This window comes from Orbicella faveolata, unplaced genomic scaffold, assembly GCF_042242905.1.
Source record: "Orbicella faveolata isolate gen_17 unplaced genomic scaffold, um_ofav_v1 contig_3, whole genome shotgun sequence".
Classification (NCBI taxonomy): domain Eukaryota; kingdom Metazoa; phylum Cnidaria; class Anthozoa; order Scleractinia; family Merulinidae; genus Orbicella; species Orbicella faveolata.
In genome coordinates this window covers 22,076,615-22,099,204 of record NW_028301558.1, presented here as the reverse complement: position 1 = coordinate 22,099,204, position 22,590 = coordinate 22,076,615, and the positions used below count along the sequence as shown (strand labels likewise).

The 22,590-nt window shown below is 38.6% G+C and overlaps 1 protein-coding gene and 1 pseudogene across 3 annotated transcripts in view; both read left to right on the top strand.

Moving 5' to 3' along the window:
* Positions 1-14,206, top strand: part of LOC110068317 (microfibril-associated glycoprotein 4-like) — a 39,246-nt pseudogene extending 25,040 nt beyond the window's left edge. Inside the window, exons 2-7 of the transcript XR_016209619.1 lie at positions 10,281-10,346; positions 10,475-10,807; positions 11,351-11,500; positions 11,687-11,809; positions 12,500-12,880; positions 13,391-14,206. The product of XR_016209619.1 is annotated as a microfibril-associated glycoprotein 4-like (transcript). The remainder of the gene's footprint in view (positions 1-10,280; positions 10,347-10,474; positions 10,808-11,350; positions 11,501-11,686; positions 11,810-12,499; positions 12,881-13,390) is intronic.
* Positions 14,207-17,216: 3,010 nt separating this feature from the next.
* On the top strand, positions 17,217-21,468 carry LOC110068312 (microfibril-associated glycoprotein 4-like). 2 transcript variants are annotated; one of them, XM_089297437.1, is made up of 5 exons: positions 17,217-17,884; positions 18,463-18,719; positions 18,880-18,994; positions 19,806-20,186; positions 20,667-21,468. In XM_089297437.1, exons 1-5 carry the CDS (start codon positions 17,686-17,688, stop codon positions 20,927-20,929), a joined length of 1,215 nt encoding a protein of 404 aa, XP_089153563.1. In that variant the 5' UTR covers positions 17,217-17,685; the 3' UTR covers positions 20,930-21,468. The 2 variants fall into 2 exon arrangements, with proteins under 2 accessions (XP_089153563.1, XP_089153562.1); XM_089297436.1 differs by having other exon boundaries at positions 17,220-17,884; positions 20,661-21,468.
* The last annotated feature ends 1,122 nt before the right edge of the window (positions 21,469-22,590 follow it).

Here is a 22,590-nt window from a genome sequence, read left to right as displayed (position 1 = left end):
AAGCCAATTTCCCCTCGAATATGGGCTATCCAGTCCAACTATCATCACTTTATGATATGACGGGGAAATTACTTCACTGTGATTGGCTGAAAGCAGATAAATTTATGTGATTACAGTGTTGTGCAACTTAATGCAGTTGCCCTCGTATTTTATTTAGTCATATGATAAATGAGCAGTCGTAGGAAAGCTCGTATCACTCGTAATGGAAATCGGAATTGCATATGGATGCTACACAAAAGTAAGTTGGTATCGCCATATTTATGTGACGTTTTTCCTCGCCATAAACTGCGTCTGCGGGCTCTCCGCAAATGAAAAAAATTCTCAGGAACAAACTCGCTCCATATTGCAATTTTCATAATTTCGTTTCTCTTGCAGCTTACAGAAATTGTGGTGAAATTTACAAATCTGGCGGAAGAAAGGACGGTGTGTACACCATCAAACCTGACGATTTTCCTGCCTTTGATGTGTTTTGTGACCAAACAACAGACGGCGGGAGGTGGACAGTATTCCTAATGTGGTAAGCTTTGATGAGAATGTGTCTCGACCTTAATGAGCTTATATGAGCGAAACGAATAACTTTTAATGAACGAAACAGCTATTGAATGCAAGACAAACATCGGCACCATTGTATAATATTGTAATTTTATTTTTATAATTTAGTAACATCTAAACCTGAGGCCAGCCGAAATATTGTTTTAACTCTATGACGTTGTGTCAGCCTTGCAGTAGTGACTTATTATCGTTCTACTTTTCAAGTTTGGCTGATTAGATCTGCTGTGAGATCCAACGTTCAATAAAGCAGGACCTTCATTCACAGCTTTGCAGTTTAAACACTTAAGTTTTTCATGTTGAGTTGTCCATGTTCAACCGGCATCGAGTTAAGTTTAGATTAAAGTTGTGTTCTCTATACTTGTCTTGTTTATTTTAGTACATTGATCTGAACTCTAAGTGGGATGTGAAATGCACATAAACGTGGAAAGAAACTCCCAAATACTCGATTTTGACAAGCTTAAATGATTTTTACCCTGTCTTTTGTTTACACGTTTGCTTCCTAATTGAAAAGATAACAAAGGGAAAGAAACGCCCTGTGAGCTTGTCCCCAATTATTAGTTAATACTAAATACATTGACACTTCAATAAAGCTGTTATTATTATTGTTGGAACACATATTTATGGTCGACAGATTTGTCGGTTCAACACTGAAAATGCTTGCAAACGAGTCTACTTATTTTGATGTACTTTACGTACAATATATATATATATATAGACAAGCAGTTCCACATTGGAAAAGAAGTGCTGTCTCATAAGAAACCTTACCCAGAACCTTGAATGAAATGCAATGAAGAACGTTTGTGAGCTGGTACGACTTGAATACATGCAAATATTTCCAGCAGGCAGATCAACATCAAGATCTGGGTGTGAGGGAAGGGGGGAGGGGGGAGAGTATTCTATGATTTGTTGGGCAGGAGTGTCCTCTGTAACCCAAGAACCCTTAGCCATTACCATTCCATGCTCTGCTGCAATTTTGCCACCCTAGCTATTCTGGACGTATATCTTTGTAATATGTGTGCAAAAAAAAAAAAAAGCCAACGAAAAGAGCCAACACTTTCTGAGTTGACTGCGACCTTGCACGGTACAAACCCAGCTTGTTTTAACAGCATTTAATAATACACCAGTAATTGCAACTTCACCAATATGTTTCATCTCTAGATTACCTAATCCACGAGTTTGGCCATAGGTCTCCTTTGATTCTCTTTAGGGCGACATGATCGTCATAGCTGTATATATAGAGCAATGTGTTATCACCATTTCCACTCCTGCGAACACACATGAGTAAATACGTTCACTCGGACAATTTGTTTTCGTTATTAACTTTGCCTTACTTACAATAGTTAATCATTTTTTAATCCAATCAGTTTCAGGAACTGCTGGTGACTCTCTCTCTTATCATGACGGTGAACCATTTTCAACTCGAGATAAAGATAAGGATGGTCATGGCTGTCCCACGAGGTTTCACGGGGCCTGGTGGTACAATAACTGTCACCTTTCCAACCTGAATGGCAAGTATCATGATGACTCTCACTCGGACGTTGGTGTTGGTTTGAACTGGAAGCTCTGGAACAGACATTACTACTCCCTGAAGAGGACCAAGATGAAAATGAGACCAGTAGATTTCAAAACTTTTCTCTTCAATTCTGTTGTTTTAAACACTGGCGAACATTTTAACCTAAAATGACAAACTTGAGTTTGCATATCAGGATAAAAGTAAGCCACTGATAAGAACGCGCGCTCAAGCAAACATTAATTTAAACCTATGAAGAAATTGCTTGTTTAATCAGAGACAGACATACAAAATGAACGTTTAACCAAGAAAAAAATATTTTCCACAGCCGACAACATGAGCTGCAACTGACTAAATTACTAATTATGCCATATTCAAACAGAACTGGTCACTGAAGATGGCACGTAAAACAAACAGCTTCAAAAGTCAATTTCCTTGCGATCTTGAATTCACCTTTTAATTCATGATCAAGATGTCAAAGTTTGTTTGCTTGTCATTTGCTCAGATGACCATGACAATGCAGAACCAGTTGATAGTTCCTGAGTTTTTCCAAAAAACCTTAATTGATACGATTGCGGTATGTAGTAATCAAACCTCAGTAGTTTTCAAATCCCTAAATCGTGAGAGCATCTAACGTTTTAAGTAGCGAAGTGTTACTGTAATGAAGCAGCTTTAAGATTCATCACCATCATCATCATCATCATCATCGTCGTCATTGTCATCGTCATCATCATCGTCATTATCGTTTGTTTGCCTTAAGAAAGAAGCATTTCTTACTTACCGTAGAGAGGGCGGAGAGACCAACAAGCTTCTAAGGGAGTCCACCTCAATTGTTCATATGGTTTGAGTTGTAAGCTGTATGTGTGTGTTGCGCGACCAATTTAGTAGTATTACTTCGTTAAAAATTCAAGCTGGGAAAGTTTGTCGAATCAATGTTAGATACTGGAAGAAAAATTTCAAGATTCTATAAAACTTGAACCTAGCCAGGAGTTTCAGTAACATTGCCGGTAAAACTAATGTCTTCGTCTTCATGAGGTGAAGGTAGTTAAGGCAAATTGATCACGCGAAAAGGTATCACGCAAAAAGGCATCACACAAAAAGGCATCAAGCGAAAAGGCATCACAAGAAAAGGCATCACCCAGAAAGGCATCGTTACAAAAATTATATGGAATCGGGGGGGTTAACTCTTCTTACCCGTGTCTTGTAAGATAACAGCCTTCTCAAATAGTTTTTGACCGAGACATTCCGTCTTTGCCTCATCGCGAGGTCTTAATTCAGTACAGGAGGCGTGCCTTGAGAGAGTTCATACAGCAAGTGAGCAATGGACTCGAAAACGATTGCATTTCTTTCCGATCGGTGAGATCGGCGAGTATTTTTCAAGATGGTGGACAAGTGCTGGGCATTCTTCCTATGACATTGGCGATAGTACAAGAACGTCCTAAACATGAATTCACTACTGTAGCTAAACCTCTCCTATATTACGGTGCGACTGAGAGGGAGATTACGTGTAAAGATACATGCAGAAGCGTTATGCCTTTTTGCTTGATGCCTGTTTGCGTGATGCCTTTTCGCGTGATACCTTCTAGTAAGTGTAATACCTTTCGCGTGATACCTTTTTGCGTGATGCCTTTCTGCGTGATGCCTTTTCGCGTGATGCCTTTTAGCGTGATGCCTTTTAGTGTGATGCCTTCTTGCGTGATGCCTTTTCGTATGATGCCTTTAGGCCTGATGCCTTTCAGCATGATGCCTTTTAGCGTGATGCGTTTTAGTGTGATGCTTTTAAGCGTGATGCCCGTTTGCGTAATGACTATTTGTAGAATCGGCTAGTTGCCATTCAGCATTTGATTGATGCATGTACAATTTGAATAATTTGATATCAATTACTGAGTACTGAATTTTGTCATAGATATACCTCCATAATGTTAAGAAAGGTCGTGGCTGCTGTTATGGACTATGCACTGCGGCTTTTTTCAAATGGAGTTTACAAGCCGATGGACTTCGACATTGATATTGGCAATGACAATGAAATTTTCTCCTCACACTGAAGAGTAGGCTACGAGTAGTCCCTCTTTCGTTTAGTCCGTCGTGCGTGGCGCGAAAGAAAACCGCGAGAAGAAAATGGCCGCGCGAAATCCTGGAGGCGAGGACCGCCTAAGCCCAAGAGTTTGAATTATGCGTTGCTCTCACAACGCAAAAATATGATTGGCTTATGTTGGGAGCGTTGACATTCGAGATACGTGTGACGTTTTGCAGGAATGTTTTGGAACGGGAGCAAATCGAAGCGTCCGAATCGCGCTTCGCAAGCAATGATGTTCTTGTGCCTGCCGACAAGCTTTGGAAAGATTTAAATTTATCCGGCAGTGTTTTGTTTCGCAAAGCTTTCCGCCTCCAACCCGACTGCGAGCGTGTAAGTGATTTTGCCACTCAACAGCATCGTCCAATCAGCGAATATAAATTCACTGAGCTTGGCCTTTCTGCCGGCCGTCCATTTGAAAGATTGAACCGGACTTTCACTTGAAACCGTATATTCCCCTGAAACTTTCCCGCTGCTATCCGCAAACATTTCACCGCAGTTGGATGATCTCCTGTGTCAAATACATAATGTAAATTCTCGGTTGAAACTCTGCATTTGAAATTTTCGCAATAACTTTTATATTTACACTTACAGACTCAGCGAAAATCGTTACAAGCTGCCTCATTCACCGTCTTCTTTTTAAAACTTCTTTGGCAGTTTCGCTGAACGAACACTGAACGAAGATATACTTCTCACGGCATATGTTTTTGCCTGGCTACTTGAAGAGTAGAGTATAACAATTTTATTCATCTCTCGTGGGTTATTGACAACAGGTGATAATAAGAGCACGTCAAGATGAGAAATCCTACACCGAAAAATCACTCGGCCGTGAAAGGGCAAACTCTTGGGCTTGGGCGGTCCTCGCCCCCAGGATTTCGCGCGGCCATTTTTTTCTCGCGGTTTTCTTTCGCGTCACGCACGACGGACTAAGCGAAAGAGGGACTACTCTACTCGTAGTCCAACTGAAGAGAGAAAGCTTACACTAGTGCAAATTAACCGAAGGTGAAGAAAACGTGGCATGAACCGTGATGATCAAAGGAAGATGACACCTCTGTGTTTTCCGATAACCTCTGTTGCAAAAGCAGTCAGAAGAAGCTGAAGAAGTTATCCCTTTCGCTCAGTTCAGTGTACTTTGGTTGCTGGTTCAAAACCTTTTTTGGCGCCTGCATGCAAGTTATTTTGTTAAATTGTTTCTGTCGCTGATCACTACCGCGCTCTGAGTTGTTCTGCTCTGTGAATTCAAAATTATTTCTGCCCGGGTTTCTGTCTCTGACCGCTTCGCTCCGAGCTACAGAAGTTGTTTTGTCGCTGTACCAGTATTTTCAACTAGTTCTGTTGCTACATTCCCAAGATCGCGATGCTTCTAGTTGTTTAGTTGCTGTTCCGGCATTGAAAAGTATTTCTCTCGCTAAGCGCTACTCTCCAACGTATTTGTTATTGTATTCAAAATTATTTCTGTCACTGGTCGTCCCACTTCGAGCTGTTTTGTTGCTGGATTCCAAGTTGTTTTTGTCGCAGGTCGCTTCGCCGGGAGTTATTTTGACACTGTACCGCTATTCAACATTTTTTCTGTCGCTGATCACTTCGCTCCGGGAGCCGTTGTTTTGTTGAGTAATTTTCTAGGCTGATCGCTACACTCCGAGTTGTTTTATCCGCGCTGTTAAGGTTCAAATAAACTTCTATTGCAAATAATAATAAGTAATTAAGGTAAATACAATGGAATATTAGTAGGAATGATAGAATGCTACAAGTTTATGCCAAGAAACCATGTTGGTCTCTTGCTAATATTATGCAGTTAAAAAGGTGATTGAAAATGTCAATAGACCCTTAAGCGTTAAGCGCTTAATTGATAATTCTCATATCTGTAACTCGAAGACAGGTTTGCCTTATTTAATCAAAGAACTTGTGGCTGCAATGTTTTGTGCAGTTTCCACCATTGAAAACATGTAAAATAAATGAAATTATTCTCTGCCATTCTGAGTGGTTCAATCATAGTTAATCACAAGGGGTTCGCAATCATGCTGTGAGCCTCATAATTATGCCGTGAGCTTCATTATTATGCTGGGAGTTTCGTGATTATGCTGGGAGGCTCATAATTATGCTGGGAGACTCATAAATATGATCGGAGGCTCATAATGTTGCTGAGAGGCGCTGAGAACTTGCAACAAACTACTGCGTTCAGACCACTACTGTATAGGCTGATCCAGCAAAATTCATTCCTACAAGATTCTTGTGTTTCTGTTCGAAACACTTCAATTCTTTACAATGAATATCAGACTTATTTTGTATTAAAGCCTACTGATGAAGGAAGTTGATTTATGGACCACGGATACGTTTGACGTATTGTTTTCGGTTCAATCGGCGAGATACCCAGGGAAAGAAATCCCATTTCCAAATTTCATTTAAAAAGATCTCTCTGATGAGTCATTCTTTCACCGATGAAGAATGACTAACATTACTTCTCTTTGATCTTGTAATTATGGTTGCACGTCACAGCCTGACGTTTTTGGGAGGCTCATAATGCGGCAACTTCCACATGAATTAAAAATTAAGTAAGTTAAATTTGAGAAGATTACCTGTCGCAGTATGTGTCTGTTGGGTTTAGATTATCTGTATTTTATGACTTTCACAATTACGACTGCTGCTAGTTAGATGAAAGTTTACAGCAGACAGGTGCAAAGTTATGCCCCTCTAGGAGCATTAAGGTTCAACAAACTAAATTGCAGTGTTAAATAATGTTTGTTTAACGAAGGACTCAGTGCCAGTTGAGACACTTACACGATACACTGCTTTTTCTTCCAACAGCTTTGGATTAAATAAATGCGACTAGAAAATTCAGAGATAGCACAATATGCTGCGCGATTGACTTGCTCACAATTTCCAAAAGCCGAGCTCGAAAAGAGAAAAATTTCCGCGACTATCAAAAAGACCCGAATGCAAAGGGCGTCATGTAGAGGAGCTTAAGATTTTGAGAAAGAAGAGTTAAACGAAGAACTAGTGGAGTCAAAGGGGGTTGATCAAGATTCATCTGGAGCTGTATAGCCAAATTAAGGCGTCATTATTTGTTATTTTATCCCACTGTTTATTGCATCCTCATTAAAAACAATTTGGCTGTACAATTCTGCTTTAATGATGTCTGGTCTGGAGATGAGGCCAAATATTAAAAAAAAATTTTTTTTTAAAGAAACCAAATACTGGATGGGCAACAGGATCTAAAAAAAAATTGAATAGACTTACAAACATTGAGCTGGAATTCTTGTGTATTCAATAATAATTACCTCAGATCTTGTACAGGGGGTGACAATTATATTTAGCCTCCGGGAAATTTAGAGACCATAATGTTGATCTAGCATGATAGTGTGTTTTTCATGTCTCCTAAAAGCTGTAAGGCTATATATTTCGCTGACAAGAGGCAAAGATGGCAAGCGTTGTCCCCGCGATTTGAACTGAAAGACATTTTAAACATTGTAATAAAACGGCAAGTTTGTTTCTAAGAAAATGTTGAGCTCAATTCAAGCACGCCTCTTCGCTTAAAACTGACAGCATGACATTTGTTGGTGATAATGAGGTGAAAAAGAAATAATAATCCGCCTGTGATGTAAATAGTGGGAAGTCAAGAACAAGATGATTACAAGATGACGACTGCGTTTCCTGTTCAAAATCCCTTTATTCCAGGTTATACCCAGCCCGTGCAGCAGGCATTCCCCTTCCCTGTTTATGTCAAAGCGTTGTTACTTCCCAGACCGGTTTTACACAAAATAGTTTTCAAAAGAAACCGAAGAAATCATAAGACAATAGTTGACAAAAATGTTTTGACAATATCTAGTTATATTTATTGCGATTCAATTTTGCCTCCAGGGAAACTAAACACCTTGTAAGTGTTAAAAAAGTCATCGCGGAATCACGGTAGAATTCAGGGAATATTGAACAACAACGGTCATATAGTTTGTCTATTTTTTACTACGAAGAAACCAAGTCGATTTGGGCAACTCTTGGTATTTCGATCTGGAAAGGAGTAAACCCTGAGTCACCATGACCAAGAGATTATAACTTATTCATGAAAGTAAAACATTTTTTAACTTCTCCCCGTCAATAGTGAGAAACACATTCGCTCCTCGCGGAACGAATAGAAAGCCGATTTTTTTTTTCTTATCCACTAGCTTTTCAAGAACTCGTATAAACTAACTTGATGGTTCCGTGAATCTTCGTAAAGAGTTTACATGCCTTTAGTAGAACTGCCAGAACTATCTCTTTTCGGAGATAACTGTCGCCGACCACTGCCCTCTTTCTCATAATAAATGGAAACAGTTAAAAGTATGTTTGGCCGCTCTTGTGGCCGTCTCAAAGGATGCCGAAGTTAGTGGTTGCACCATCCATGCCATCCAATTCTGAGATCTTTAGACATTTTACGAAGAAAGTAAGTGTGATTTTCTGTTTTTCAACCGCACTGATCCCGCCATCATTTCAAAACTATCCCGCATCTTGCCTGTCAAAATACACAAATCCCTCTCCCGCCAAGCATTTTTATCCCGCATCCCGCTATTAAAATTTTCGTCATCCCGCATCCCGCCGCCAAACCTTTGTTGGACCCTTCTCTTATATTTCTCATAATCTTCAATAGCTTTCTCTGAACGTAATTAAATAGGCATGGAGCGATAAGGTCTACAGGTTATTGCCTACACTAAAATGTTGCATAACTACCTACACCACGAACAATTCTTAGCTAACACAATCCCAGCAATAGGTTTTCTTTACTCAGGGTTTAATCTTTAATATTCAGGCTTAAATGAGACGCTTTTTTTCGATTTACTCTCAAGTTTTTTGTCAAACGAACTTGGGAAAGTGGGTTTTCAGTCTTACTTTAGAGCCCAGTATCATGACGCCCAATTTGCTGGATCATAAAAGATTTAAACCGCTCTCAAAATTTCCCGAAATTAAGAGTTGTCCTTCCAAAACAAAAATTAACTGAAAGAAATTGAACCCATATTTTATGGGTGACTATAAGAAAACGGCCATTCCAAAGCAAATGATTTAAACTTCCTCGATAGTTTCTTTCATCACATAATTTTAAGTCTTTACCAAGGAAAGCATCTGACAGGGCATTGCCAAGGTGGTTAGAATATCATTATCACACAAATGCTCAATCATTTATCTTTACGGCAGATACAAAGGTTACCACAGCAACGAGACACCTGTTAGCTCTGAAAACTTATAATTCAAAAGCGACTCGGTCAACCCCACTGTAGATAAAACTCCTTTGCAAAGTTAAAAAAATCATTTCATGAATTCAGAGTCACCTTTTAAAAATTGTTGAAAATTTAACATGAGCCCCTGACAGAGTATTTTAAATTTTGCAGAAAGTTTTATCTTAACATGTACCACATTTCAATGATAAAATATAAGGGTCGCCAAGTCGTTGTTTTAGAAATAAGGTCCTAACTTAAATTAAAATTAAAGCGGTTTTAGCAGGTTTTACTGTTCGTATATTAGCCTATTACGTCACAAAGATAACAAAAAGGTGTAGGCATTGTTGTAAAACCACTACTGTAACATCACTTAATAAAGATTCGTAGTATTGATCTATCAAAGTATAACCATTCTTTTTCTGGTTTAATTCTTACATATTTTCCACAATGGGAACATCGCGTGTTGCAATTAAACCATAAGAGCCAGTGGATGTCGAAGGCACTGTCTGAAATTATTTCACAAACAGACAGGAACATAAACAAAACGGGGAACACAAAAGGAAGAACTAGAAACAGAATTAAAAACAATTTTGACATCCCGCCGCTAGTTTTACAAAAAATCATCGAAGCTTTTCTCTATTAACTCAAATTTGAATAAAGGAAAACTAAGTAGTTCTTACAAACAATGCCCGGAGGTCTTTAATTTTCCAATAAAATATAAACTTACGTCTCAACGACATAGTTCACTGCAGCTGGTGTGCAAGCTACCTATGCTCAAGAACAGGCTGACCTTTGCAAGACCCCATCACAGTATGTCGCCCAATCGCTATCTTTCAGTAAGTTTATATTAGCTGTTAATGCTGCTATTCACAAAAATTAACTCAGCCACGAGGTATGTTGCAAAAAGGTCTTTATAATTGTCGTGCTGTATGATAGTATTTTATATTTTATTATGCAGGAGTCAACAATTTCTCTGTCGCGGTGCCGTTAAAAATCGAGGGAGAAAAAAACATGAGCCAGAAAGGTTAGTGTAACAAAGAACTTTAAAAAACGCCGACTTTCAAGTACCCAAGACAAGTCATATAAAGCCAATGATTTTTTGGTGGAGCCTATTAATTGAACGATGCCATGTTTGTGTTAATCTCCCCACAGTTACATATTGAAAGTCCAGGAAAATGCTGTGGACCGTTCGCTGCTTTTTTCTCTTCGCCGGCTTTTTTATGGATGGCGTATCCGCAGGCAAGCAATGCAAAGAGGAACGGAGCATAAATGGGATGGCTTTACAGGGATTCATCTTGAAAAAGTTCTTCGTTAGAGCTCTTCACGAGTGCGATATCAGCTGTGAAACAGAAATCACCTGTCAAAGCTATAACTACGTCTTAGGGTAAAAGTCGTGCGAACTGAATAACCGCACCAAGGAGGCAAGACCCGAACATTTCCGCTCAGACCCGGCACGGTTTTACAAAAGACGCTTGAGCAACCGGGGTATGCGCGAAAAAATTAAGAAAGCTTAAACACAGACGTTTTTGAGAGGCGGACATCAACCGGAATTCCAATGCTATCGCCAAAGGAAGAAGATAAAATTTCCGGTTTCCGTCATTGTTTTAAAACTGTCTGTGCTTACGATTTAAGATTAATGCCTAAAATTTCCCCGAATTGATGAAACATTGTTTTCCCGAGAATTTAAAGCTCTTTAATGCTCCTGGAGGGCTTTTCCTTCAAGAGAAGAATCTGTAACTAGTGCCAAATTTTAATTGGCTCTATTTGCAACATTTTTGTAAATTTTATCCTTGGAAGTTTTCTGAGCATGATGGTTCCCTGAAAGTACTTACTTATTTTATTTCGATATCGGCGTATCTCGATGAAATGATGAAATTTTGCCCGGTTTTTATTATTTTATTAAAAACAAGATTTCTGTGGGAAGCTATCAGTCTCCATCGACAGAAACACTGTATTTATTATAATAGAAACCAACATAGTATAATTGGTAAATTTGTATTTTTTTTCTTTTTGTTTTTTTTATCCAAGTTCCTCTGGGTTCCATTCCGGAGCTCCCAGCGCATTCATGTCAGGAAATAAAGGCAAGCGAAGGCAAAGACACCATTAGCAGCAAGTTTTGGCTGGATCTGACTGCGAATGGAACGGCAATTTTGGTTTATTGTGACATGGACTTAGAAGGTTACTCACAATCAGCTCTCATGCCATTTCTGTGTTGCTTTTAGTACGACTTGGGTTTCAATTTCGTCGATTTCTTCCCTGTTTAAAATAGAAGTAAACTCCTGCACTTTCCTTTGAGTATCACAGCATTTTCATCTACTTTATCACAAAAATTAAAAAGTTCTTCTTTAATCGTTTGCAATGTAGATGTCGATGAATGTATCACCGGCAACCACGACTGTGACGTGAATGCAAACTGCACCAACACTGTTGGCGGACATAACTGTACTTGTAAGGCAGGATTTACTGGGGATGGTCGCTCGTGTTCAGGCAGACTCATTGTCTCGAGTAAAACTTGAGCAAGCTGTAATAACAGTGTAAAACGTCTGCTATCTCTTGGAAAGGATAATCTTTATTTAAAATATTTGCCTCATCGCATAAGTGATACAGTTTCTGATGGAGCTACAAAAACATTTGTTCTGAATATTGAAAGTTCATAGCATGATTCACTGTCCCAAGGAATTTGAGCCTGATGTATCGAATACTTTCCGTGTGCGACGCGGGTTTAAAAACTCCAAATTTTACAAAGAATGTACGAGCTCAGTATCGCTTTTGCCACTCAGAACATTTTGCAATTTTTGAAAGGCAATTTCTCCTCGAATATGGACTCTCTTCAGTCCGACTATCGTCATTTTATTATATGACGGGGAAATTACCTCACAGTGATTGGCTGAAAACAGACAAATTTATGTGATTACAGTGCTGTGCAACGTAATGCAGGTGCCCTCGTATTTTATTTAGTCATATGATAAATGAGTAGTCGTACGAAAGCTCGTATCACTCGTAATGGAAATCGTAATTGCATATGGATGCTACACAAAAGTAAGTTCGTATCGCCATATTTATGTGACGTTTCTCCTCGCCATAAACTGTGTCTGCGGGGTCTCCGCAAGTGAAAACAATTTTTCAGGAACAAACTCGCTCCATATTGCAATTTTCATAATTTCGTTTCTCTTGCAGCTTACAGAAATTGTGGTGAAATCTACAAATCTGGCGGAAGAAAAGACGGTGTGTACACCATCAAACATGAAGATTTTCCTGCCTTTGATGTGTTTTGTGACCAAACAACAGACGGTGGGGGGTGGACAGTATTCCAGAAGAGACTGGACGGTTCTGTTGATTTTTTCCTTAACTGGAGCGATTACAAAGTTGGTTTTGGTGATCTGAATGGTGAATTTTGGCTCGGTCTGGACAAAATTCACCGCCTGACATCAGATAATAACAGCATGCTGCGCGTGGACTTGGAAGACTTTGAAGGGAATACTACTTATGCTGAGTATAACATGTTCAGTGTTATGAATGAGAATGACAATTACAAGCTGATCCTCGGTTCTTACTCAGGTGATTCGCTTCGTTTCCTGTTGCTATGTTTGTTGCAGCAACAATTTGTAAATGTATCGATGCAGTTAAAAACACATTTAAACGCAACAAAATCTGGTGGGTCAAAACAACAGCTAGGACTGCTGAAAGTTTGAGAAGCGAATCAATTAATAGCTTCCACACAAATAAAATCTTAAGCTCATCTCTCGTTCTCGAATTTTCAAAATGAGACATTCGCATCGATTTTTTCACACAGTTGTTTCTTTTTTTTACACGACGGTCTGTTATTTAAATACAGTGAGCCTTACATTACATTTATATTCATATATATTGCTTCGTTCCTCGAGATTAAGGAATGTGTCTTGCTCTTTAGGACGCCATGGTCATCATAGCTTTAAAGATCAATGTGTTATTGCCATTCCCACTCCCCCGAACACACACGAGAAGAACGTTCACTCGGACAATTTGTTTTCAGTGTTAAATTTGTCTTACTTACAATAGGTAATCATTTTTTAATCCAATCACCTTCAGGAACTGCTGGTGACTCTCTCTCTTATCACAACGGTAAACCATTTTCAACTCGAGATCAAGATAATGATGGCCATGGCTGTCCCGAGTATAATCCCGGAGGCTGGTGGTACAATTACTGTCACTATTCCAACCTGAATGGCAAGTATCATGATGAACCACACTCGGCTTATGGCGTTGGTGTGAACTGGTGCAACTGGACGGGATATTACTACTCCCTGAAAAAGACCGAGATGAAAATGAGACCAGTAGAGTTATAAAGTTTTCTCCTCAGTTTTGTTTGTGCTAAACACTGACGAATTTTTTTCAGCTAAAATGACAAACTTAAGGCAAAAAAACTCGTCTAACCCTGAAAAACGTTTGAGTTACACAAGCACGGCTGCGCTTTCCGAAAATAACCACCGCACGTTTATATATTTGAATCTAACTACGTAACCTTTGAGAGGAGAGAAATGTACCTTGACGTCATCATTAGGCTTATAAGGACATGCTATAAGCTAATGCTATATTTAGTTAAAAAGGTGCTTGAAAATGTTAACAGACTTACGCTTACAGTTTCCAATTGATAATTATTATTATTGCTGTATTAGTATTTATGCCCATTTTTTGTAAATTATGTTCAGTATGCATCAAAGTCTGCGGTGACATCAAAATGTTTCTTTAACTAGAAACCGCAAAAGAAAGAGAGAGAGATCTCTGAGAAATTTTACTTTGTTTTTACTTTGCTTTGCCTTATTTAACCGAGAACTTATGATTGCAATTTTTTGTGCAGTTTTCACCTTTTAAAACATGTAGAATAAATGAAACTATTCTCTTCCATTCTGGTTGGTTCATTTATAGTTAACTGATGGTTAACTGATTACAGTCTGCAATCATGATGGGAAGCTCATAATTATGATTGAGGGTTCATAAATATGCTGGGCACGCACAGCAACTATTGCCTTGAGAACATCGCTACAAGTACCGAATCAGCCAAATTTATTTGGTCAACAGTCTTTTCTGTTTTTTTAATTTTTCTTTAAAATTTTTTTGGAAATACTTGAATTCTTGTCCACGAATATCAGGCTTTGTTAATTAACAAAGACGAAGAAAGTTGCATCATGGGCCACGGATAAGTCTGACTGTGATCATCTATTCATATTTTATGTCTGTTTAATTGCCTACACGTAGCTCAAGAAACTCCATTTTCGAGTCTCATTTAAAACAACTCTTTGATGAATAATTCTTTCAGTAAACGTCTGGTCTCCTTGTTAGATGATTAAAGACTACCGCTGATGACTCAACAAAACTTAAAGAATGACTGAGAAAAGATTAACATCACATTTTGTACGATGGTTACACATCACAGCCTGACATTTTGGCCGCGTTAACAGCTGTGTGAATTAAAAATATCAGTAATTTAGGTTTAAGATGATTACCTGCTGTCGCAAAGCCAACTGTGTCTTTTCAAGGCTTTAATTATCTTTAATTTCGTCCGACTGTAATTTCTGCCTGCACAGATAATAAAATCTCCCTGGGAGAATTCCATAGAAACTGATATTGCGTCTTGGGACGAAACCGAAGATCAGAGGAAAACAATTGACAAGTAAATTCGACTAAGGTTATAGTGATTCAAGAGCGATTGGACAGTCGCTAGTCATGATATTAATTTAGCCTTAGTCTTAAGGACGGTGCCTAGTTTTGTTAGTGCTCACACCGTTCTGCGCAGGTTTAAGCGGCAAGCGCGCGCTGGGGTTGGCATTGACATTGAGTTTAAAAAAAGGAAATTATGAGCGGACGGTGTTTGGATATCTGATCTTAATTGGCATAGATTTTTTACGATTTTATTTCTCTGTTTTCTCGTTAGTTTTAGTTTCGATTGAGAAAATATATCAAACACTCAAGACAGTGTTTGACCACATTTCTCTGCCATTCTGAGTGGTTCATAATTACGTTGTTAGCTCTACTATTACGCTGGGAGGCTCATGATTATGCTGGGAGGCTCATGATCATGAGTGCAGGCTCATAATTATGCTCAGAGGCGCTGAGAACTTGCAGCAGCTATTACGTTCGGACCACTGCTATATATGCTGATCCAGCAAATTGTATTCGGAAAAGACTCTTCCGTTTTGGTTCAAAATACTTGAATTCCTTCCAACGAATATCAGACTTTGTTTTTATTTAAGACTACTCAACTGCAGCTGACTGAATTTGGATTACGGCCAGGACTAATAACAAGTTTGACCGGCCTATTCATATCTTTTTCTGTTTCATCGGCTATACTCAGCTATAGAAATCCCATTTTATAATTTATTCACAGCAACTCTCTGAGTCATTATTTCAGTAAATATTGATCTTCCTGTTGGAATATAGGCTTTAAATGATTCTTGCCAGATAACTCCACTTAAATTAAAAATACAGTAAGTTAAATTCATGAAGACAACCTGTCACAGTATGTGTTTGCTGGGTTTTAATCATCTTTATTTTAGGACATTCGCAATTAGGACTGCTGCCAGTTAGTTAACAGGTGTAAAATTATGCCTCTGCAGGAGCAAACTGTATTAAATATAAAGATTCACCAAACCAAGTTGAAGTGTTAAATAACGCTTTTTAACGCCGGACTAAACGCCAGTAGAGACACTTACACGATTTACATTTTATTTTTTTTTAACCAGCTTTGGAAAAAATAAATGCAACTAAAACTCGCAGATAGAACAATAGGCCGTGCAATAGATTTGCTCACAAGGCAATTTACGAAAGCCGACATTGGAAAAAGAGAAAATTTCCGCGACTCTCAAAACCCAAAAGCGGAGGGCGCGGTGAAGATCATATAGAGGAGTGTAGAATTCTGAGAAAGAAGCGTTATACGAAGAACTAATGGAGTCAAGAAAGGTTCATTTGCAGCTGTATAGCCAAATTAACGCTTCATTATTTGTTATGTCATCCCACTGTTTATTGTTTCTTCATAGAAAATTGTGTTGTACAATTTTGCTTTATATGATGTTTAGTGTGAAGAAACCAAAGACTGGATGGGCGCAACATTACCTTAAACAAGATTTGAACAGACTCAAAGGTTGTGCTGTAAACTTTGAGTATTCAATATAATAATTATTTCAGATCTTGTACAGGGGATGAATATTTTATTCAGCCCCCGGGAAATTTATAGACCATAATGTTGATCTAGCTGGATAGTGGGTCTGTCATATCTCCTAAAAGCTCTATGGCTATATGTCGCTGATAATAGGCAAAGTTAACGAATGTTGCCCGCGCGCTTTGAATAGAGAAATTAACATCGCAAACGGCAAGTTTATTACCAAGAAAATGTTGCGCTAAATTAAAGCACACTTATTCCTTTAGACTCAATGCATCGCATTTGCTGGTGGTAATAATCCGTATGTGATGTAAGTACTGGGAAGCCAACAACAAAACGTTTACAAATTTACGACTGAGTTTCCTGCTTCGTTTCAATGCATTGATGTTTTGTAATTTCGATTGGGAACAAAATTCCTTTTCTCCCGGTTAGCGTGCGTAGCAGGCATCCCCCATCCCCGTTTATATTTACTAGATCCCTCCCTCAAGTTCTGGTTTTCGATTCTGAGTGTACAAAGAAATTATTTCAATCATTATAATGCGCGCTGGTAACCACGGTTAAATCAGTAATTATAAAAAAACTTCTGCCAATGTATAATTAGGGCTTGGGCAATTAACGCATCGAACTTTGTTTAACTTATTTTCATTCTGTCCAACTGTTTATTCGTCCCCTACAAGTGACAAATATTTATTAACAAAAACTGGTAGAATTCTATCGAAGGCGATGTTACTCACCAGGACATCGGTATTACATTTTAAAAATAGTTTTTAAAAGAAACCGAAGATCATTAGATAATAGTTGACTGTACTAGAACCTTTGAATACAGTTATATTCAAATTGAACTTCGATTGGACAGAGTCTGGACAGGTGCTAATCATGACATAAATTTAGCCTCCGGGGAAATTAAACACCTTTTAAGTTTTAAAAATCCATGGTAGAATTACCTGGGAATTCAGAGGATATTCAACAGGAACCGTCAGGCAGCTTGTCTATCTTTTTTATTATTATTTTTTCCTATTTTTTTAATCAAACACTTCTTACTGATTTTAGAAATTGTTATCACAAAGAGTCCACAACAATTCAGCCAACCCTCAGCGTTCCGATCTACAGAGGAGTAAAGCGTGAGGTTAGCATAAATAACTTATTCATGAAATAAACAGTGGCTTAATTTGACAGTATTAAGCAATCCATTAAACCACTGTAAACATTCCATTAAGTTGGTCAAAACATGACTCCTGGTCTAATTCAACTTCTGCCCGTCAAAAGGGAAAAATACATACAGGCTGAAACTCACGAGCGTTCAATTTGCATACTTCTCTCCACAAACAGAAGAATGGCTCCTTTGAAGATTCAGCATGACATTTCTACTATCGTTTGCCTTTGTATCTCATTTGGAAACATTTTCCCATTATGCTGTGGTTGTTTTGGTAAGGGTTTTTCTCGTAATTTACTCAGTTTCTTAGTTTGCTCTTTCCAAAGCTTTCATATAACTACCGAATTCATTTTGTTTGCAAAACATTAACTAACATTAGTCTGCTTTAGTTGAAAGTTCAGGTACTATAATATCTTCAGTTTGAGCATCTCAGATATGGACAACATGTAAATGCAGGCGTACAGACTTACATATCGCTTGTCTGGTACATGGGGATCTTCGAAAGGGCTTCAGTCACTCGGACAAATAACATTTCCATGGGAAAGAATTTTTTTTAGCCTATTTAAACTTAGCCAAGCTGGGAAAACGTTTCCAAGATTTTTTTCAAGAGTGTCTGACAAAGAAATAGACTGTAAAAAATACAGACAGAACGCTATCACATTACCTTTTAAAACTTCCGCAATCATTCCTACTTATATGTTTTTGCTTTTCTGATAACATCGCTTGAAGATATTCTTTTATACATTCCAGAAAACCTAGCTTGGCGATAGAAACGATCTGTCCGTGTGAGGAGGAGGCAAATACGTTATATCAGGGGAAGCCATTTTGATGTTTGTTTTTTTTTATTCACAGACGACGAATGCCGCAACATCATTTTCAAGGAACCAGTTGCAAACAGAGCAATGAAGGATCACGTGATCAGGAGTGAGGAGGTCCCTAATGAAGGGACCTGTCGACTGTTATGTTATATGGAGCCCAATTGTGTGTCCATCAATTTAGGACCTTTGGTGGGAGGAAAACACAAATGTGACTTGAATAATGCAACCGATGAAAAGCAATTGACCATCTTCCTTGCTGATGAACCATCTTTCACCTATCTTGCCATTGAGGTAAATGTAATACAGAGTTAATATATTATACAGAAGTATGTTGATATATTTCTTTCAATCCTGATTGGCTAAAAATGTCGTGATAAGTGTAGAATATACAATGAAAAATGAAAAGTCATTTATTTGCATTCATTAATTGTCTCTTTCTTTTTCCCTTCAGAATTCCTGCAGTACCAGCCCATGTTTCAACAATGGCACCTGTCAAGCTGGATTCACCAGTAGAGGTTTTCGTTGTCTTTGTCGCCCCGGATTCGCTGGAACAACTTGCAACGAAAGTAATGTATACCGACAACTTCTGCATGTCAACTTAAGAAAAGTCAAAAAAAGAAAAAAAAAGTTTATGGGGACAAAGAAAAGACGTCGAAAAGTACGAGAGAAAACAAGTAGCTCCCGGGAACAGAGTCTTACCGGGCCAGTTTCAAACAGCTCTACTGATAAGGCAGAAAAGTGTTTTTTTTATTATTCTGCCCAACCGGCAGGAATCAGGTCCAGAATTCTTCTCGTGTCCAATACGAGGTCTACACAAAGGCAAGTTTGTATCTCCGTATTTGTGTGACTTTTGTTTCGTCGCAATTCGACTTTACTCGTCCACATAAACAGCACCTGCGGGGTCTCCGTGCACGAAAAAAATTCCTCCTGCTACAAACCCGCTGTTGTACGAACCAGAAAACAAAACAAACATTGGACACTGATAATTTAATCTGTTTATACCCGTCCACAGAGGTTGAATTTGACGGTACAGCTGAAATTACAAATGTAAGCTTGCGATTCAAAACGAAAGAAATACCGAATTACAAATGAAGGCGATACAAATAAGATAAGCGATTAAATCAAAAATAAAGCAGACCTACACATTTTTGGGCGACGTCAGACCTCCTTTTTTTCAACATCGATGAAATAAAGCAAGAGGAAGGAGAACAGAATGCAGATTTCAAACACGCTTCATTCAAAACCCACAACACACCCGAAAAGCACATGGAATCCAGTACGTGACTCGCACAATGGGGGGTACGGCAGGGGCGCAGGAAAAACTCTCCCCAACACTCGCACCATATCGAAATTTCCAATATTTCTTTTTTCCTGCAGCTTACAGAAACTGCGATGAAATCTACAAATCTGGTGAACGAAAAGACGGTGTTTACACCATCAACCCTGACAGTTTGCCTGCCTTTGATGTGTTTTGTGACCAAACTACAGCCGGTGGGGGATGGACAGTGTTCCAGAAGAGACTGGACGGTTCTGTTGATTTTTTCCTTAACTGGAGCGATTACAAAGTTGGTTTTGGTGATCTGAATGGTGAATTTTGGCTCGGTCTGGACAAAATTCACCGCCTGACATCAGATAATGACAGCATGCTGCGTGTGGACTTGGAAGACTTTGAAGGGAATACTACTTATGCTGAGTATAACAAGTTTGATGTTATGAGTGAGAATGACAAGTACAAGCTGATCCTCGGTTCTTACTCAGGTGATTCGCTTCGTTTCCTGTCGCTATGTTTGTCGTAGCAACAATTTGTAAATTTATCGATGCAGTTAAAAACACATCGAAACGCAGCAAAATCTGGTAGGTCAAAACAACAGCAAGGACTGCTGAAAGTTTGGGAGGCGAATTAATTAACACCTTCGAGACCACTAAAAACCTTCAGCTCACCTCTCGTTCCCGAATTTTGACTCAGTTGTTTCTTTTTTTTACACGAAGGTCTACAGTGAACTTTACATTACGTTTACATTCATATTTTTGCTCTGTTCGTCGCGATCAAGGAATGTGTCTAGTCATTTTTCTCTTTAGGACGACATGATCATCACAGTTTTACAGAACAATGTGTTATCACCATTTCCACTCCTGCGAACACACACGAGTAAAAACGTTCACTCGGACAATTTATTTTTATTATTAACTTTGTCTTACTTACAATAGTTAATAGTTTTTTAATCCAATCAGCTTCAGGAACTGCTGGTGACTCTCTCTCTTATCATAACGGTAAACTATTTTCAACTCGAGATCAAGATAATGATGGCTCCGGCGAACACTGTGCCCGGAAGTATCACGGAGCCTGGTGGTACAATCGCTGTCACTATTCCAACCTGAATGGCAAGTATCATGATGGCTCTCACTCGGCTTATGGCGTTGGCGTGAACTGGTATCACGGGAAGGGACATGAATACTCCCTGAAGAAGACCGAGATGAAAATGAGACCAGTGGATTTCTAAACTTTTCTCTTCAGTTTTGTCTGTGCTTAACACTGACGAATGTTTTAAGCTAAAATGACAAAGTTAAGGCAAAAAACTCGTCTAAACCAGAAAAAGGTTGTGTTACACAAGCACGGCTGCGTTTTCCGAAAACAACCACCGCATGTTTATATACTTGAATCTAACTAGGTAAACTTTGAGAGGAGAGAAATGTACCGTGACGTCATCATGAGGCTTATAAGGACATATTAGTGAAAATGCTATAAGCTAATGCTATATTTTGTTTAAAAGGTGCTTGAAAATGTCAACAGACTTACGCTTACAGCTTTGAATCGATGATTATTAATATTGCTTTATTAGTATTTATGCCCATTTTTTGTTATAGTCACCGGTGACATCAAAATTTATCTTTAACTAGAAACCGCAAAACAGAGAATGATCTCTGAGAAACTTTACTTTGTTTTTACTTTGCTTTGCCTTATTTAACCGAAGAACTTATGATTTTTTGTGCGGTTTTCATCTTTTAAAATATGTCGAATAAATGAAATTATTGTCTGCCATTCTGGTTGGTTCATTTATAGTTAAACACTTGCAGTCTGCAATCGTGCTGGGAAGCATGATTGAGGGCTCATAAATATCCTGGGCACGCACAGCAACTATTGCTTTAGGAACATCGCTTTAAGTGCTGAATCAGCAAAGTATATTTGGTCAACAGTCTTTTCTGTTTTGTTCGAAATACTTGATTTCTTTTCAACGAATATCAGGCTTTGTTAGTTAACAAAGACGAAGGAAGTTGCATCATGGGCCATAGTAAGGCTGACTGTGATCATCTATTCATATTTTATGTCTGTTAAATTGCCTATACGTAGCTCAAGAAACTCCATTTCCGAGTCTCATTTCAAACCACTCTCATCAATAATTCTTTCAGTGAACGTCTCGTCTCCTTGTTAGATGATTAAAGACTACCACTGATGACTCAACAAAAAATTTAAAGAATGAGTGACAAAAGATTAACATCACCTTTTGTACCATGGTTAACAAACCACAGCCTGACATTTTGGTCGCGATAACAGCTATATGAATTATAATGTCAATAATTTAAGTTTCAGATGACTACCTGCTGTCGCAAAGCCAATTGTGTCTAATTCTAATTACCTTTTTATCTTCTGATTATCTGCACAGATAAGAAAATTTCCCTGGGAGAATTCTATAGAAACCGATATTGCGTCTCAGGACAGTATTATCCGTTAAATAGTTTTTAAAAGAAACCGAAGATCAGAGGATAACAATTGACAAGTAAATTTGACTAGGGTTATGTTGATTCAAGAGCGATTGGATAGGCGCTAGTCATGACATTAATTTAGCCTACACCTCTTAAGGACGGTGCCTACTTTTGTTAGTGCGCACACCGTTCTGCTCGGGTTTAAACGCCAAGCGCGCGCTGGGGTTGACATTGACTTTTCAAACTCATTAATAGTTCATCAAGTTTTCAAAAAGGAAATCATAAGCGTTAGGGTGTTTGGATATCTGATCTTAATTAGCACAGACTTTTGACGATTTTATTTCTCTGCTTACTCGTCAGTTTTAGTTTCCAGCGAGAAAATATATCAAACACTCAATACAGTGTTTGACCACATTTCCAAACACCTAGAAGTTCGTCAAAAATACTCGGCTGCGCGTCG

Excerpts from the sequence above, each read along its gene's own strand:
- LOC110068312 (XM_089297436.1), top strand. The coding sequence starts at position 17,686 with ATGACTCCTGGTCTAATTCAACTTCTGCCCGTCAAAAGGGAAAAATAC. Across the intron at positions 18,720-18,879 it reads TCACCTATCTTGCCATTGAG|AATTCCTGCAGTACCAGCCC; the intron begins GTAAATGTAATA and ends TTTTCCCTTCAG. Across the intron at positions 20,187-20,660 it reads GATCCTCGGTTCTTACTCAG|CTTCAGGAACTGCTGGTGAC; the intron begins GTGATTCGCTTC and ends TAATCCAATCAG.